The sequence below is a fragment of the Myodes glareolus genome, chromosome 26 (genome assembly GCF_982192425.1).
Source record: "Myodes glareolus chromosome 26, mMyoGla1.1, whole genome shotgun sequence".
NCBI classification, from domain to species: domain Eukaryota; kingdom Metazoa; phylum Chordata; class Mammalia; order Rodentia; family Cricetidae; genus Myodes; species Myodes glareolus.
The window spans coordinates 4960392-4975098 of record NC_142051.1 but is presented as its reverse complement, the minus strand read 5'-3'; the positions used below and the strand labels follow the sequence as shown (position 1 = coordinate 4975098).

The following is a 14707-nucleotide window of genomic DNA, read 5'->3' as shown; positions in this document are numbered from 1 at the left end:
GTGCCCAGAGTTAGACTTGGCACAGGTGGGGTCTCAGCCAGGCAGCAGCTGGATGGAGAGTTTGGGTCTACTGAAGTGAGTGTCGGCGCTCACTGGAATGGAGATCTGACTGTATGCAGTAAGCCATGGTATTGATGAACTGAAGTGAGTGTCGGCGCTCACTGGAATGGAGATCTGACTGTATGCAGTAAGCCATGGTATTGATGAACTGAAGTGAGTGTCGGCGTTCACTGGAATGGAGATCTGACTGTATGCAGTAAGCCATGGTATTGATGAACTGAAGTGAGTGTCGGCGCTCACTGGAATGGAGACCTGACTGTATGTAGTAAGCCATGATATTGATGAACTAGCTGGAGCTTATTGTGTTCTCCAGGAATTATTTTATACTTCACAAAGTTGGATTTTGTTGGTGTTAGGTTTGGTCTGGTCTCTTTCTTATAGTTTGTATTTGTTTGTTTTTGTTTTGCAGTAATGGGGATTGAACCCAGTAGATGAAGTCCCAAGCTTGCAGGCGCTGGACAAGCTCTCTCACTCTCTCTAAGTCATATCCAGTTCTTAGTTCATGTTACAGAGCGAGGATTGCACTTTCCTTTAGTTTCTAACTCTGTAGACCTTCATTGCGTTTTATAAAAGAGTCCAGATTCCATTTCTTAAAGTTATTTTTTTTAAATATTTAACATTCATCTAGGTTTATTAATGCATATTTGTGTTTACTAGTCTTCATTTTCAGGTCTTCAAGTGTTGTGAAATACATGATGGCTGTAATGTCATTTGTAGAGTCCAGATGGCTGCCAAAGATATTCCAGAACAAACAAAAATCACTCAACAAGATTTTTTTTACTAAAAATAAAGTCTCAAATTCTAGATAAGTTTCAAGTATTTCTTAAAACAGTGTTTTATTTTCAATATAAAATTACTATCATAACTTAACTCACATGAAAATTAAAGGGAAAAAGATTTTAAATTGACTGTAGAATGGTAACCGGTAGCATTTTGTATAGCTCTCTTTAGTCTTTTAAAGTGTATCTTTAAAGTTAATATGACTGCTAATATCTCCATTTATAAATATTCATATTTTAAATTAGTACCTTTGCCTTTGCCATTAAATGGCTTAAGTTTTTTAAAATTGTTGGATAATATTTTATTATGTAACTGTATTGCATTGGTTTTTTTCTAGTCATTTCCTTAGGAAATAATCCTAGAAAGGAAATTCCTTTTTCAAAGAGTATTAGCTTATAAAGTGCTTTTGATTCTGTTCAGATTGCTTCCTAATTTAGAATGATAGTTTAGCCTAGCCTAGCCTCAGTTTATTTTATCTCTGTAGCGGTATAAGAACTCTTCCCCGCAAGCATGGTATCAAACAACGATTATAAGGCATATACAACAAGCTTTCTGTTTATGGAGAAATTCTTATATTTATTCTATGTGTTTATATTATGATTTCATCTGCAAAACAGATAATGTTATTTGTATGTAGGGGTAAATGAACCAATCACATCTCAGCCCTTGGCTCAGCTCAGGTCTAGGATGATGTAGAACTCCTTTCCACAAATGCACACTAGCTTTCCTGGGTTCTAGTGCATTTTCAGTGTCATGATGAGTAAGTAATTCTGGTTTGTTCAGTTTCATTCATTACATTTTATTTTCATTTTCTTTATTCTGTTTTCTCCTTTAAAAGTTTTAATGAGCGTATTTATATAGATGTATTTTTAATCTTAACCTACTGCTTTTATTGAACCTTTTTCATAATTTGGTAGCGAAAGCTGACTTACATTTGTAGAAAGTTGAGAGGTCCCTCTGGTGGAAGCCGTAGGAAACACGCGCTTTGTATTTCCGTGAATGCTTTTGGGAGCATTTTATGATGGTTTTCCTGTGGGGTGAGGGGATATGGGCTTGCTCTGCTTCTAAGTTGCTTTCAAAACCTATTCATTTTGACACAGTGAGCACTATTTAAGATTTGTGAGGAATATAGCTGCCAATACGCCAGGTTATGACCAGATAAGACTTTTATAGTTTAGCGTGGTACCTTGATCATTGTCGATAAAGTTTTATGTGAAAATTAAAGTATTCTCTAGAGACCTGTGAGAATCTTGCCAGTAGTCCTTTCGGCAAGAGGTTATCTCTTCTGATCAGTAATGCTTCTGAAATAGCATGGTATCCTGGCTTTCTACATTTCTACACCTTTAACCAACTCCATTTAAATTTGTTTTTTTTTCTTGATTCCTTTTGTCTTTCTTTAGTTCTCATTATGCAAAGTTAAATCTTCTAATAGAAATTTGGTAGATGAGAAAAGTATTCTAACAAAAAGTGGGACTTTAACTATGGCTTTATCAAGTATTCAGTTTATTTCGGTGCTATGTGCCGTTCTAAATTTCACAATGATCTAACAAGGTAGGGGCCATGAAACCTACTTTATGAGCAAACTGAAGCTTAGAGGTTTAGCAACTGGGTCACCCAGCTAGAATATGGTCAGACTGGGAGTGGAAGTAGAGAGTCTGTCCTCCTTATGCTGTCCCACTTCTTTGATGGTATAACTAAGTCCATAACCCTGTAGTTCTAACTGTGGAGTGTATGTATATATAGTTTGTAATGGAACTAAGATCTAGTTCCAGACCTGTTTGATACAGAAATCAACCCTGTCTCAAAAAAAAGCAAAACAAAGCAGAATTTTTTTCCCATTGAGTCAAGTCAGTGGTTAAATCCAGTATTGCTTTTTTATTTTTTTATTTTTTATTTTTGGAGACATGTATGTATATAGCCTTGGCTGGCCTGGAACTCACTCTGTAGACCAAGCTGGTCTGCAACTCAAAAGTATCAAGAATATTCTCTAAATTAAAGGCACATAGCTTTTTTTTTTTTTATCTTGCAACGACCTTTTTATGAACTGTTCACATTAGGTTCCTAATTCTTGGTTGTATTATTTTAATATACTATATGGATGCTTGTGCTCTTACACGTGCTACCCCTTCCAGATGTACTTGATTTTCAGAATAGCTGCTGAAAATGTATGTTTTAAAAATCATTGTCAGATGCCTCAAATGTTAAGTTTCAAAACTGAAAAGCAGTTCTAATTTTGTGCAGTGTTTACACCTATGATCCAGAGGTGGTTAGCTCGTGATCCATACAGAACTCCAGACTAGCCAGCCAGGCAGCATAGGTAGGCCATCTCAAAAAAGAAAACAAAAATACTTCTCACATAAAAGACTCAGCTTATTATGTAAGAGGTGAGAATGAAAGATACTCTTTCTATAAAGCAAATTCAAGTAGATGGCCTGTTTGCTACCTTTATTCTCTTAAAAATCCTAGCAAAAATTTTGTGGAAGTCACGATACCCAGCAAGTTAGCTGTGTGTTAGTTTGGATGTGCTAAAGCAAGTTTACCAGTGCATTAGAAAGCACAAGTATGACCCAATGAAAACAATTCCCAGTGTCATTGAGGAATCTGTTGGTATAATAATTCAATAAACACTTCTAAAATTATTTTAGGAGAGATTGCTACAACTTAAAGTGCAGCGCTTACACTTCAGAAAGTGCATGAAGTGATGCTTTGTAAATGACCTTGTTAGCACAGGGACTCTCGGCTGTGTGATGCTCTGCTGTGCTTGGAGTTCCTAGCACAGTAGCTAGTATCTGTGGACCCTTGTGAATCTGTGGTGCATTAAGAAAAACAGAGTATGTTTAAGAAGTTGAATAGGGTTTGGGGTGGACTGTCATACAATGAATGGTTTGCCCAGTATGCATGAGGTCCAACGTTTTGATCCACAGTACCAAACGAAGAAAATTAAATAAATTTTTTGGATATCTCTGTATATTCATTAATATTCTGCAATTGCAGAATAGTATATATGGTACAATGTAGTGTAATTTTTACTTTGATTATTGATTTAAGTGTACACCCAGGCTATGAGATGGCTCAGTACATAAAATGCCTGCTACGCAAACATGAGAACCTGAGTTTGGATCTCTAGAACCCACATTAAAAGCAGGGCACAGTGACTCTTTCCAGGGCTAGGGTGTGGTGGGAGGAGGGGCAAGTGAAGACAGGCACATGAGAAGCTCATTGGTCAGTGCTTCTAACAGCCAGTGAATTTCAGATTTACCAAGAGGCTGTTGAGGAATACCTGGTGTTAACCTTTGTTCTGCACATGCACACTCCAGTATATGCACCCACATACCCCCTACACAGACATGCACACACCTACACAAATAAGTACACAGCCTCCACACAATACACACCATGCACACAACACACACAATAATAACATGCATCCTATCTACCCATACCTGCCAACTATTAACACTTTTGGATTTTCTATAATTATTTAGAATCTTAGATTGCTTTTATTTGTGGGAAATGTGTGTGTTTATAAGTTTATATTCTTGGAATATTTTTTGAGGCAATATCTTTTATGTAGGTGTGGCTGGCTGACTGATGTGGTAAATATATTAGTATATACTTAAATATTTTATCACATTAGTAAGAAAAACTGAAAACAGTTAAAATTGGAATAATAATGGACTCATTTAGAAAAGTAATGAACTTATTACATGGTAAAATACTTCTAAAATGTAATGTATGTGTACATATGCCTACGAGCCATAGCAGGCGCAAATGTGGAGGTGAGAGGATGACGTGGGAGTGGCTTCACCTTGGTTCAGCTGGCTGCCCTGGACTCTCCAGCTAGCAAGCCCACTTCCTTGCCAGGGGTTCTGCTGTCGTGCCCTCTCCATATTGCAGTAGTATTTCTATCATAAACGTGTACCGCTCAGCCAGCTTTCTACATGGCTTCTGGAAAGCCAACCCCAGTTGTCAGTTGCACAGCTGAAGCTTGTATGCCTAGCTCATCTCGAGGAGACTGGACTCTTTTCTGTTCACTGTATTATGACAGTGTTATGGTTGCAGTATGTCAAGAAAATACAGCTTTACATAAATATAATGTCAAGCAAGATTTTTAAACAACCTTTTTAGATTGTTGATACTCTTCTTTGACACCACATCAAACCTCTAAGTAAGAGGAAGTGGAGGAGAGAGAGAGAGAGAGAGAGTGTGTGTGTGTTAGTTCATGTAGAGGCCAAAGAATGTTAAGTGTCTTCCTTCCTCCCTTTCCACCTCTTTGGAGACAGTGTCTCTCACTGAACATGGAGTTTGATGTTCTGGCTACTCTAGCTGCATGCCCCCAGCATCTGCCTCCAGTCCTCACCTCCACCACCCTCCCTGTGCTGTGCTTACCCATGTATGCAGTACCTTGCCTTTACATGGGTGCTGGGTATCTGAACCCAGCTCCTCATGCCTGTCTTCCAGACTCCTTCCATCTGAACCGTTACCCTAACACAAATAGTAATTTTAAAACAAAACAGTAGTTACCACCGTCAGTGAAGATTTGTACTTTTTTCTCATAAAAGTTCTTGGGTCTGTCTTGGACTCTGAGCTGGTCTTTTACCTGTGTATGACTAACTTCTTCAAAAACTGGGTTGAGAAATACTGGATTACTGAGTTACTAGCGTCTCTCCGGTACTGTTTGTTATGCTGTGTTATACTTAGAAGCCTGGAAGTACTATGAACAACACGTGTGAATTTTCCTACTTTATACACTTTGACCTGAAAGTCTGAACTTATCATTATGTCTAGACTGCTGAGCTTTCTGGGCTGAATGAGTTTACACGTTGAAAACTTAAACCATCCAAGTCTCAGTCTCAGTAATTTGCCATTTATTTATTTGAAAATACTGCTCCATGTATAAAAAGTAAAATTAAATCATTTTCACAATGACACTTGAAAACAAATTTAACAAATAGCTAAATCTGTAAATATAATACAACCAGAAAGAAAATATAGCAGAAATTAATAGTGGTTACATTAGAGCTATGAAAAGATGGTGGCTTTTCTTTTTTTCTCTTTTGGTACTAAGTTCTATGTTTTTTTTTATTCTGTTTATGTGATTAAAATAAAAGCAGCATGTTATATATATATATATAGTTTACATAGGACTATTGAGAATGGTTCTCTATTTTTTTTGTTAGGATTTAGATCCTGAGTATGAAGATGTATTTAATACTTCATTGCTGTGGATTTTAAAAAATGGGAAAGATGTTGGAATAAGGTACAGGATTTGATTTACACTTTGATGATTATGTATTCTTAAGAAGTGGTTTTTAAAATTTTAATCTCTACCTTCATTATTTTTAAATAGGTGTATTGGTTATGGGCCTGAGGAAGAGCTGGCAAATATAACTGACGTACAGTTTTTACAGTCCACCAGACCCCAGATGCCTTTCTGGTGTCGTTTTCGACGTGCTTTCATTACTGTAACCCATAGGTTATTGTTGTTATGCTTAGGTAAGTTGTTAGGATTAGAAAGCTGTTATACTGCTTGCATCTCACTAAATGTCAGAGCCAAGGGCTTACTCCTATGTCTGTAGATGCCATAAACCCCATTGTGTAACTGTGACCAAGTACTTTACAGAAATGACTTACACAAGAAGGGTGGAGAGTGTCAGCCCACGTGGAAGGAGGGTGGAGAGTGTCAGCCCACGTGGAAGGCAGCTTGGTGGAACAGATAGCATGGCAGCCAGGAAGCAGAGAGGAGAGAGAAGTGGCTGCAGACAAGTATCCCAGCAGCCTATCCCCAGTGACTGACTTCTTCCATCTAGAGTCCACCTCCTAAAGTCCCCAAATTAGTACTGTCAGCCTGTGACCTGGCCTTTATGAGGAGCCATTTTCATGTTTCAAAAATAACAGTAAAGCTGGGGGTTATTTATGGCAATTGTAGACCTATGGGCCTAGAAAGTAGTCATATAAGAGGAGAGATGAAACTTTGTCGTGTAAGGTTATAGAAGGAGCAAATATAATAGTATGTATATGGAAACCTACTTTTAGAAAATAGAATTGGAAAATAGGAAAGTTGAGCTTAGTTTTAGATAATGTAAGCTCTTAAATTTTTGGCTTAAAATGTTATTTATGAGATTTTTTAATTTTAGGTTCTTTGATATTTTCATAATTGGAAAGAAGGAACTATTTCTCTTTTCTGTTTTCTTTGTTAGCCCTTTAAACATAATTCAGTTTACTTTACTAGTCCGTTTAGGAAAACTCATTTTTCTAGTAGTTTAATGTTGAAAGGAGAAGAGCCTGGACAGTTTTTATTTTTAATAGTAAGTGTTTAAACACTCACCTTTAATATGATGGAAGAACCTTTTTAGAGATAGGTGAAATTTTGGGAAAGTACTTAATAGTAAGTGTTTCTGTGTAGTTTTATTATACTGGTAGTTCAAACCTTTGCACTCCATTATTCCATTAGGGCAGTGAGATGGTCAGTGCTTTACTAGCGACAGTGTACCTATTACTGACCACAGTCTTAATGCCAGCCCTATGAATGTTTCAGGTGTGGTGATGGTCTGTGTTGTTCTACGTTATATGAAATACCGCTGGACTAAGGAGGAAGAGGAAACGAGACAGATGTACGACATGGTGGTAAAGATTATAGGTATGGACTTTATAAACTCCTAAACTAGTAGAACAGTTACCACATGGTAAAGCTACAATATAGTTGTCAGAGTTGATTGACTTGTAAAGCTGTTGATTTATTTTCAGATGTTTTACGAAGTCATAATGAAGCTTGCCAGGAGAATAAAGATCTCCAGCCTTATATGCCAATTCCACATGTTCGAGATTCCTTAATACAGCCCCAAGACAGGTGTGTAAATCAGTATTCAGTTGCGATAAGTCAGAATGTTGGTACCTGTGGGAGACTTGGATTTTATTGAGAATTGTGACTCCCCTTAACTGCTTGACTGTACGTCCCTCTGTGCTTTCGGCACTTACTCTCCCAATTTGCACAGTGTAATACGATAGCTGGTGTATTCTTATTCCTGCATCTTTTATTCCTGTTTGTCAGTCTTTCTCTTTATCCCCTTATGTTCATTGTACTAAGAAACAGCCAGACCAAAGCTAGTTAGGTTTTTAGTAATATTTTAAGTACTTATGTTGTTATTATTGAAGCTTTTAAAATGAAAGCTAGAATCTAACTTTTTGAAAATTTAAAAAAAAAATCCATATTCTAAAAGATGTGGATCACATCTTCATACCCAGGGGATACTGAGTCGACAACCAAGAGGCCGCCATGCTCACGACTCCTCTGCAGGTGGAAACTCAGGCCTCTAAGTCATCCTTTTGGTAAACTATCCAAGTATGTTAGCTGCGGGGCGGGGAGACAGACAGGACAGACGGACTAGCTAACAATAGCTGTTACTTCAGTCATTGACATTTCCAAAAGATGGCAAGCCAAGAGTAGAGTGAATTTGTCCTTTTGTTTGTGTGATAGGAGAAAGATGAAGAAAGTCTGGGATAGAGCTGTTGACTTCCTTGCTGCTAATGAATCTAGAGTGCGCACAGAAACACGAAGGATAGGAGGTGCAGATTTTCTGGTCTGGCGGTGGATCCAGCCTTCTGCATCCTGTGATAAGATATTAGTAATACCTTCTAAAGTATGGCAAGGTCAAGGTAATGTATTTCTAAGCAAAGCCAAAGATTGTCTCCTAATTTTTCAAAATGGACTTTATGTAGTAAACCAAAATACTATAACCAAAGATGTGTGAATGCGAAGCTCCCCTTTACGGCTCCACCATATGGGGTATAAAGGTTAGAGCACAGCTGGTTTGTCTGTAGTAGGGCAGATGTTCCTTTATCTTTCCCGTTTTGTTCACTGGGGCAGCTTAGTATCATAGCTCTAACTGCATTCTTCTTGGTGAACACATGAAATCATTGTTACATTATTACAATCATTGTTAATATGTGTTTATATATATATGTTAATATGTGTTAATATTATATATATATGTGTATATATATATATGCATGCATGCCTAACATTCTGTTTTCCAGTTTTTGCTTGCCTTCTTCTTGTTTCTCACTAAAATACCTTTACTGAGTATCTCCCTTCCTAGGATCTTGTGTAGCTCTCTTTGTTGGTTTTCTTAATAGTGTGTGTAGTTTCAGAGAGAGATGGTAAAATAGATAAGGAATTTTGAAGATTATGTGCTTATCCCTCTACTATACAGGAGAAAGCTTGTATGTGAAACAGTATATATGGGGATTATAATAGTAAATCCTCTTTGCTACTTAGTATAGTATTCTAGAAAAGGTAAGTGAAGTGTCTTAGAATTGCATTTTCAAAGTACAGTCATATCACACACACACACCCCCCCAAGCAATTATACTTTAAAACGCTTTCGTAGACTTTAGTCATGGAGTTGGGTGGGTGGAGAGGAGCTGAGAGAGGGAAAACCATAATCAGAATATACCATACGAGAATTTTTTTCAGTTAAAAAAAGTGTTTTGTTGTTCTTAGGAACAAATGATTTCCTTGAAAAGTTGCACACAGAAGGACCCTGTGGAACTAGGGACAGTTTTAGCTTATGTCACACGACTCTGCCTGTCTCTGGCGGCTGAGCCTTCAAGCCTTCTCTGTGGCTTTGGCAATAGCACCTTTTCCCTGATTTCTCCTCCACACTGGTCTTGTCTTCCAGTCGCATGTTATGTCTCATGCCCCTCCTCTTCCTTCTTCCTACTTACTTCTTATTTTCCTCCCTTTCTGGGCTTTTCTGTATTTCAGTTCTCCAAGCTGCTTTCTTGTTCACTTTTTTATTCACCTTTTCTCATGTGGTGGCTTCATTGCATTTCCATATAATAACTTGCACGTTTGTAGTTTACATTCATGGTGCTAAGTTTCAGACGTCTGTACCCGACTGAAAACCCATCTAGGCAATAAGCACTGCAGCTCGATGTGAGTGTGAGCTCAGCTTGTCCCAGTGTGCCTTCTCTGGTACCTAATCTAGTCAGTGGTGCCACTCCTATTGGCTTCCCGTGTCCCTGGAAGTCCCCCTCAGGCTTTCCTTTGTCTCTGATGCTCAGTCCTTGCGGAAGTCATGTTGTGTGCGCTCCTGTCCACTTTACTGTGGCACCGTTGGCCTCACTTTTCCACATCACTGCCTCTTGGACAACAGAAAACTTTCTGGCTGTCTTAAAATCACTTTGCCTATTTGATTTTCCACACAATTACTTCAACTTTTTAATATTTAAAGATAGATCTTGTCATGTGAGTCCTCTTAAAACACATGTGTGATTTTAAATTACTCCTATACATTGTTGGGATACTTGAGATAGTCTCACTTTCTTTCCCAGACTTGTCTTTCTGTTCTATTCCAGCCACACTGGGTTTCAGTCACAGTCTCGTCACAGGGCGGGTCCATACCTCACCTCTACCTGAAATGTGCTCTCACTCATCTCCCCTGCTGCTTTAACTTACTCTTCAGTCCTCAGAGTCAGCTCATTTCCGCAAGAAAATCTCAGCTCCCATTGATGAGGATGTTATTTTTACAACTTCCAGGTTTCCTTAGGGCTTAAGGAGAGCTCGAATCTCCTGGACGACACTATCAGTTGTCTGTTTCTTCCACCAAACTGTTGGCTCTGGATAGTGATGACTGTCTTAATCCACCTTAATTAACTGACTCATTAAAAGTACAGAATAAATATTTTTTTTAATAAACTAAAAGATTGTCTTTCAACAAAATGGAATAATTTCAAGTAACACAATTATTTTTTTTGTAGCATTTCATTTAGATAGAAGAAATTCACCACCAAATAGTTTGACACCATGTTTAAAGATTCGAAATATGTTTGACCCAGTTATGTAAGTATTATGAAAAGGCATACATATAATTTTTATTTGGAGTATTTGGGTGTAAAATGCATGGTACGTCTATTATGCTGTGTCTAATTAATTTTCTATTATTTTTAACTATAAATGTTATGCTTTTTTTCCTTTTGTCAAGTCAAGCAAAGGAATCCACTGCATGCTTTGCTGATTAGAATATCAGCTCCAGTCAGCATTTGATTGCATTAGGCAGATTTAAAGTGAAGCTACTTTTCCTTTTGCCCTCCATGTATGACTCGCCCACAGTGAGGCAGATGAGATACATACTGGAACAGGTGCTTTGGAAGGTTCGACCATGCACTGTGTTTGACCTGGGCCCTTTTGCTTTGGAAAGAGAGACTTGGAGTGTATATTAAATAAATGAAGACTTGAAAGTGTTACTGACAATAAGAAAACAGTATTCAACTTTTGCATCTCTAACGCTGGCACTAGTCTGGAAAAAGAAGTGAAACGTCTTCCAAGTGTATAGGTAGACAAGATGACTGAGCTCCTGTATCACACTGTGGTGTAGAGACGGTGACGCAGATAGGACAGCACAGCTGATTTTGTTTCTCTTGATTTCAGGGAAATAGGAGATCAGTGGCATCTGGCAATTCAAGAAGCAATTTTAGAAAAATGCAGCGACAATGATGGCATTGTTCATATTGCAGTAGATAAAAACTCACGTGAGGTAAATCATGTCTCATATGGAACACAGGGTTTTGTATCTGTTGCTGTTAAACTAAGACTTCTTTTCTCTCTCTGTTTTCTTTTTGTTACAGGGTTGTGTATATGTTAAATGTCTGTCTCCAGAATATGCTGGAAAGGCTTTTAAAGCATTGCATGGCTCTTGGTTTGATGGTAAGAAATTTGAATATTACAAAGATTTGGGAAGGAAAATTAGTTGCATCTTAGATTATGCCTGATTTTAAATAGGATAATTTTAGATGAGAATTTTTTGAATGATTTTAGATACGTTTGCTTTATGTTCATTCTGTACTACAGTTAATTTTCTACAAATACTAAGCATAATTGTATAGATCTAAAATACGATTTTTATCTTGCAACAGGGAAGTTGGTTACAGTAAAATACTTACGACTAGACAGATACCACCATCGCTTTCCCCAGGCTCTTACTTGCAACACTCCCTTGAAGCCATCAAATAAACATATGAACTCTATGTCTCACCTGCGCCTTCGGACTGGCCTAGCCAATTCTCAAGGAAGTTCCTGAAAAGACCCCTTCACTCCTAGGACTGTTATTTAAATAGGAAAAGTCCCGTTTGGCTTCCCGTCTTCCTTTTAAAATGCTTTTTGTATGTAATATTTTTATTGCAGAAGACAGCTGTTTGAAAGTTCCAGAAATCTTAAGGTTCCAGGGGGATTTAGCAGCGAGGCAGCAATGCTGAGTAGGTGGCATATTGTTCTCTTCAGTGTTGGGAGCTCAGTTAAGCCAGTGCTTTGAAGCTGCACATGAGGAACACTGACTTTATAGTAAGCGTTTCAGAGATGGTGGTTATATTTTTGCACCAAGAAGTGTTTAGATAACCACACAAAAGCATGGCGAAGCCGCTTTTTATATTTCCATAATTTCTTGTGGACTAATGTGAATTTTTGTATGCATAGTTCCTTGCAGTCTACTGTGGTAAAACTATTCATTTCCCACTTAACCTTTGGTTTCTATTGCTTGTAAAAGGTTCATTTGCTGCAGCTGGAAAATGGGGAAATTTATTTGGTTTTAATAGTTACATTCATTTGTAAGTGGTTGTACATGTATTCAAATTGACTTTTGTATATATGTATAAATGCTAATGGTAGTGGAAGTCTTGTTTTGTGAGAATGTCTACATTAGCAGTAAAATAAGCTTTCTATTTTATTCATAATCTAATTTGTGTATATATGTGTGCATAGCTGTGTGTTTATATACATATGTGACATGTGCAGTTACATATTTATATATGCACATAGATATATACATATGGCTGTACTGTCATAGATGATCAAACAGCCAAATACCTGGAAGTATTAGATACATGTTTAAAATACTTTTTATAGATTTTTATATAAAAAAATGCCTGAGTATGATTTTGTGTGAAAGTTCTGGCACCAGTTGTAATGAGTTCAAATTTATGTGAGCAATAAAGAAGCAATTGGCAGATACTGGAAAAACATTTTGTGAAAAGCTGTATTTATTATAAATACTGGGGCTCTAACAGTGCTATTGGGATTACGTCATTTTCCCAGTCTATTTATAGCTCCTGTTCTATGTTCAGTGTAGAGCAGGCACGTTGTTGCAGCAAAATGTATTACACAGATTATCCTTGGAATGTTGGGCCATTAAAGCCTGCAGTGTAGAAAATGCACAAATGGCCCTTGGTTTGTGCATCAGTGTTTATTTCAGTAAAGCTACTTTATTATTATTTTATGATTTCAGGTCAAAATAGTTACTGATCAAGGTTTATTTGTAACCTAAAAATTGGCTAAAAAGATAACCTTCTGGATATATCATTGTTGGTCCAAATGAATATGTGAAACAGCTGGAATTATCAATCTTAATCTCTGTTTCAAATTCAGTTTTCCTTTTGTTGTATATATGTTGGTTTGCAGCATGACCTTGCACAGATAATGCACGTTTTCTGGCTAAGTGACCATGATGCGCACTATTCTGTAACAGAACCTTCGTGCCTTACCTGTGTGCTTTGTGGGCACCACGTTTATGAGGAAGAAATGATTTGCTATCAGAAGAGAATACATTTTAGATTCTCAATCTATGTCTCAGATGCTAATGTGTTAAAATATAAATATATAATATATAAAATAACCAATCTTTCTGTATTTTATGTGCATCATAGTGATTTATTTGAGCTTAGTGACCTATCTTGTAACCTGTTGCAAGAGTGAATGTAAAAATAGTTGTGGCATTTTAGCAGGTCACTGTTGGATGCAGATGCATCTTTTTCTTGCTTCTAAGATATATTTCATGTGAACATTGTACATTTATTATTGTAATATATACTATTATGCAGCTTATTTTACCTGAAACTCTTAAGCTGACCAAGAGTCCTCCCTATAAGACAGATGGGAATGTGTATAATAATTAGGTATTTGAAAAGTTCTGGTTTGATGTAATCTGTTTTTTTTGTTCTGTTTAAAAAAAGAAGGAAAACATTCTAATTAAAAATTTATTAGGTTTTTTAAAAATGTGTCTTTGTTTTAAAGAAACTTGTAAAGTGTCTTGTGTCTTTCTTTCTACCAGTGAAAGTAGTTACCTTTATATTAAATCTCTATATCTAAGAATGGATGTGTGTTTATAAAAATGAGGACCATAAAGTTAATTTTTTGGTGTTAGTTTTAGTTTTTTGAGGTGGAGGTCTCAGTCTGTAGCCTAGACTGACTCAGCCTTGGGAAGTTCTCCTGCTGTAGCCTTCCAAGTGCTGAGATGAACACAAAGGTGAGCCACCATGCCCAGTTGTCTAATTGTAACTACCCATTTTCAGCATTTTAAACAATCTGTTAGTGTATATTAACTATGCATACTAGTGGGCTTCATTATGATGTTTTTATGCATGTAGATAATGTATATTCACTCCTCCCCCATTATCCTTTCTTGCCCTCTTCCTATTCTTGCTAAATTCACCTCCTAACGTTTTTCTTTATGAAAATGTCCTCATTTAACCTTCACGTTTCTGGATTAGGTGGTGACAAGAATGTAAAGCAACTGCATCACTAAACTTTTTAGGCAGCTAGTTCTCTCAACAAAGACAACAGTTGTATACATTCTGACTAAAAGTCTTAACCCATTATAAACCAATCACAATCAATTTTTAACTGCTATACCATTAGTTTAGATTTTTTTCTTCAGTGTTTTAGTCTAGTAGAAAGAAGATTTGACTCATTAGTCACGTGATAGACTTATGGCTTGCTAATGTGGTCGACACTAGTTGTCTCTGTTAGGAATACAGAGATAAAACACAGGCTAATATATCTGGTCACATCTGGAGGAAAACATAGTAAGTTAAA

General features: G+C 37.0%; 1 protein-coding gene across 2 annotated transcripts in view; it reads left to right on the top strand.

Moving 5' to 3' along the window:
* Lemd3 (LEM domain containing 3) overlaps window positions 1-13909 on the top strand; it is a 45702-nt gene extending 31793 nt beyond the window's left edge. For both annotated transcript variants that reach the window (XM_085683489.2, XM_048418132.3), the window contains 9 exons: window positions 6021-6100; window positions 6191-6336; window positions 7379-7480; window positions 7588-7690; window positions 8318-8496; window positions 10603-10684; window positions 11273-11378; window positions 11470-11548; window positions 11758-13909. In XM_085683489.2, coding sequence (XP_085539615.2) covers window positions 6021-6100; window positions 6191-6336; window positions 7379-7480; window positions 7588-7690; window positions 8318-8496; window positions 10603-10684; window positions 11273-11378; window positions 11470-11548; window positions 11758-11921 — 1041 coding nt within the window. In that variant the 3' untranslated portion in view covers window positions 11922-13909. The remainder of the gene's footprint in view (window positions 1-6020; window positions 6101-6190; window positions 6337-7378; window positions 7481-7587; window positions 7691-8317; window positions 8497-10602; window positions 10685-11272; window positions 11379-11469; window positions 11549-11757) is intronic.
* The last annotated feature ends 798 nt before the right edge of the window (window positions 13910-14707 follow it).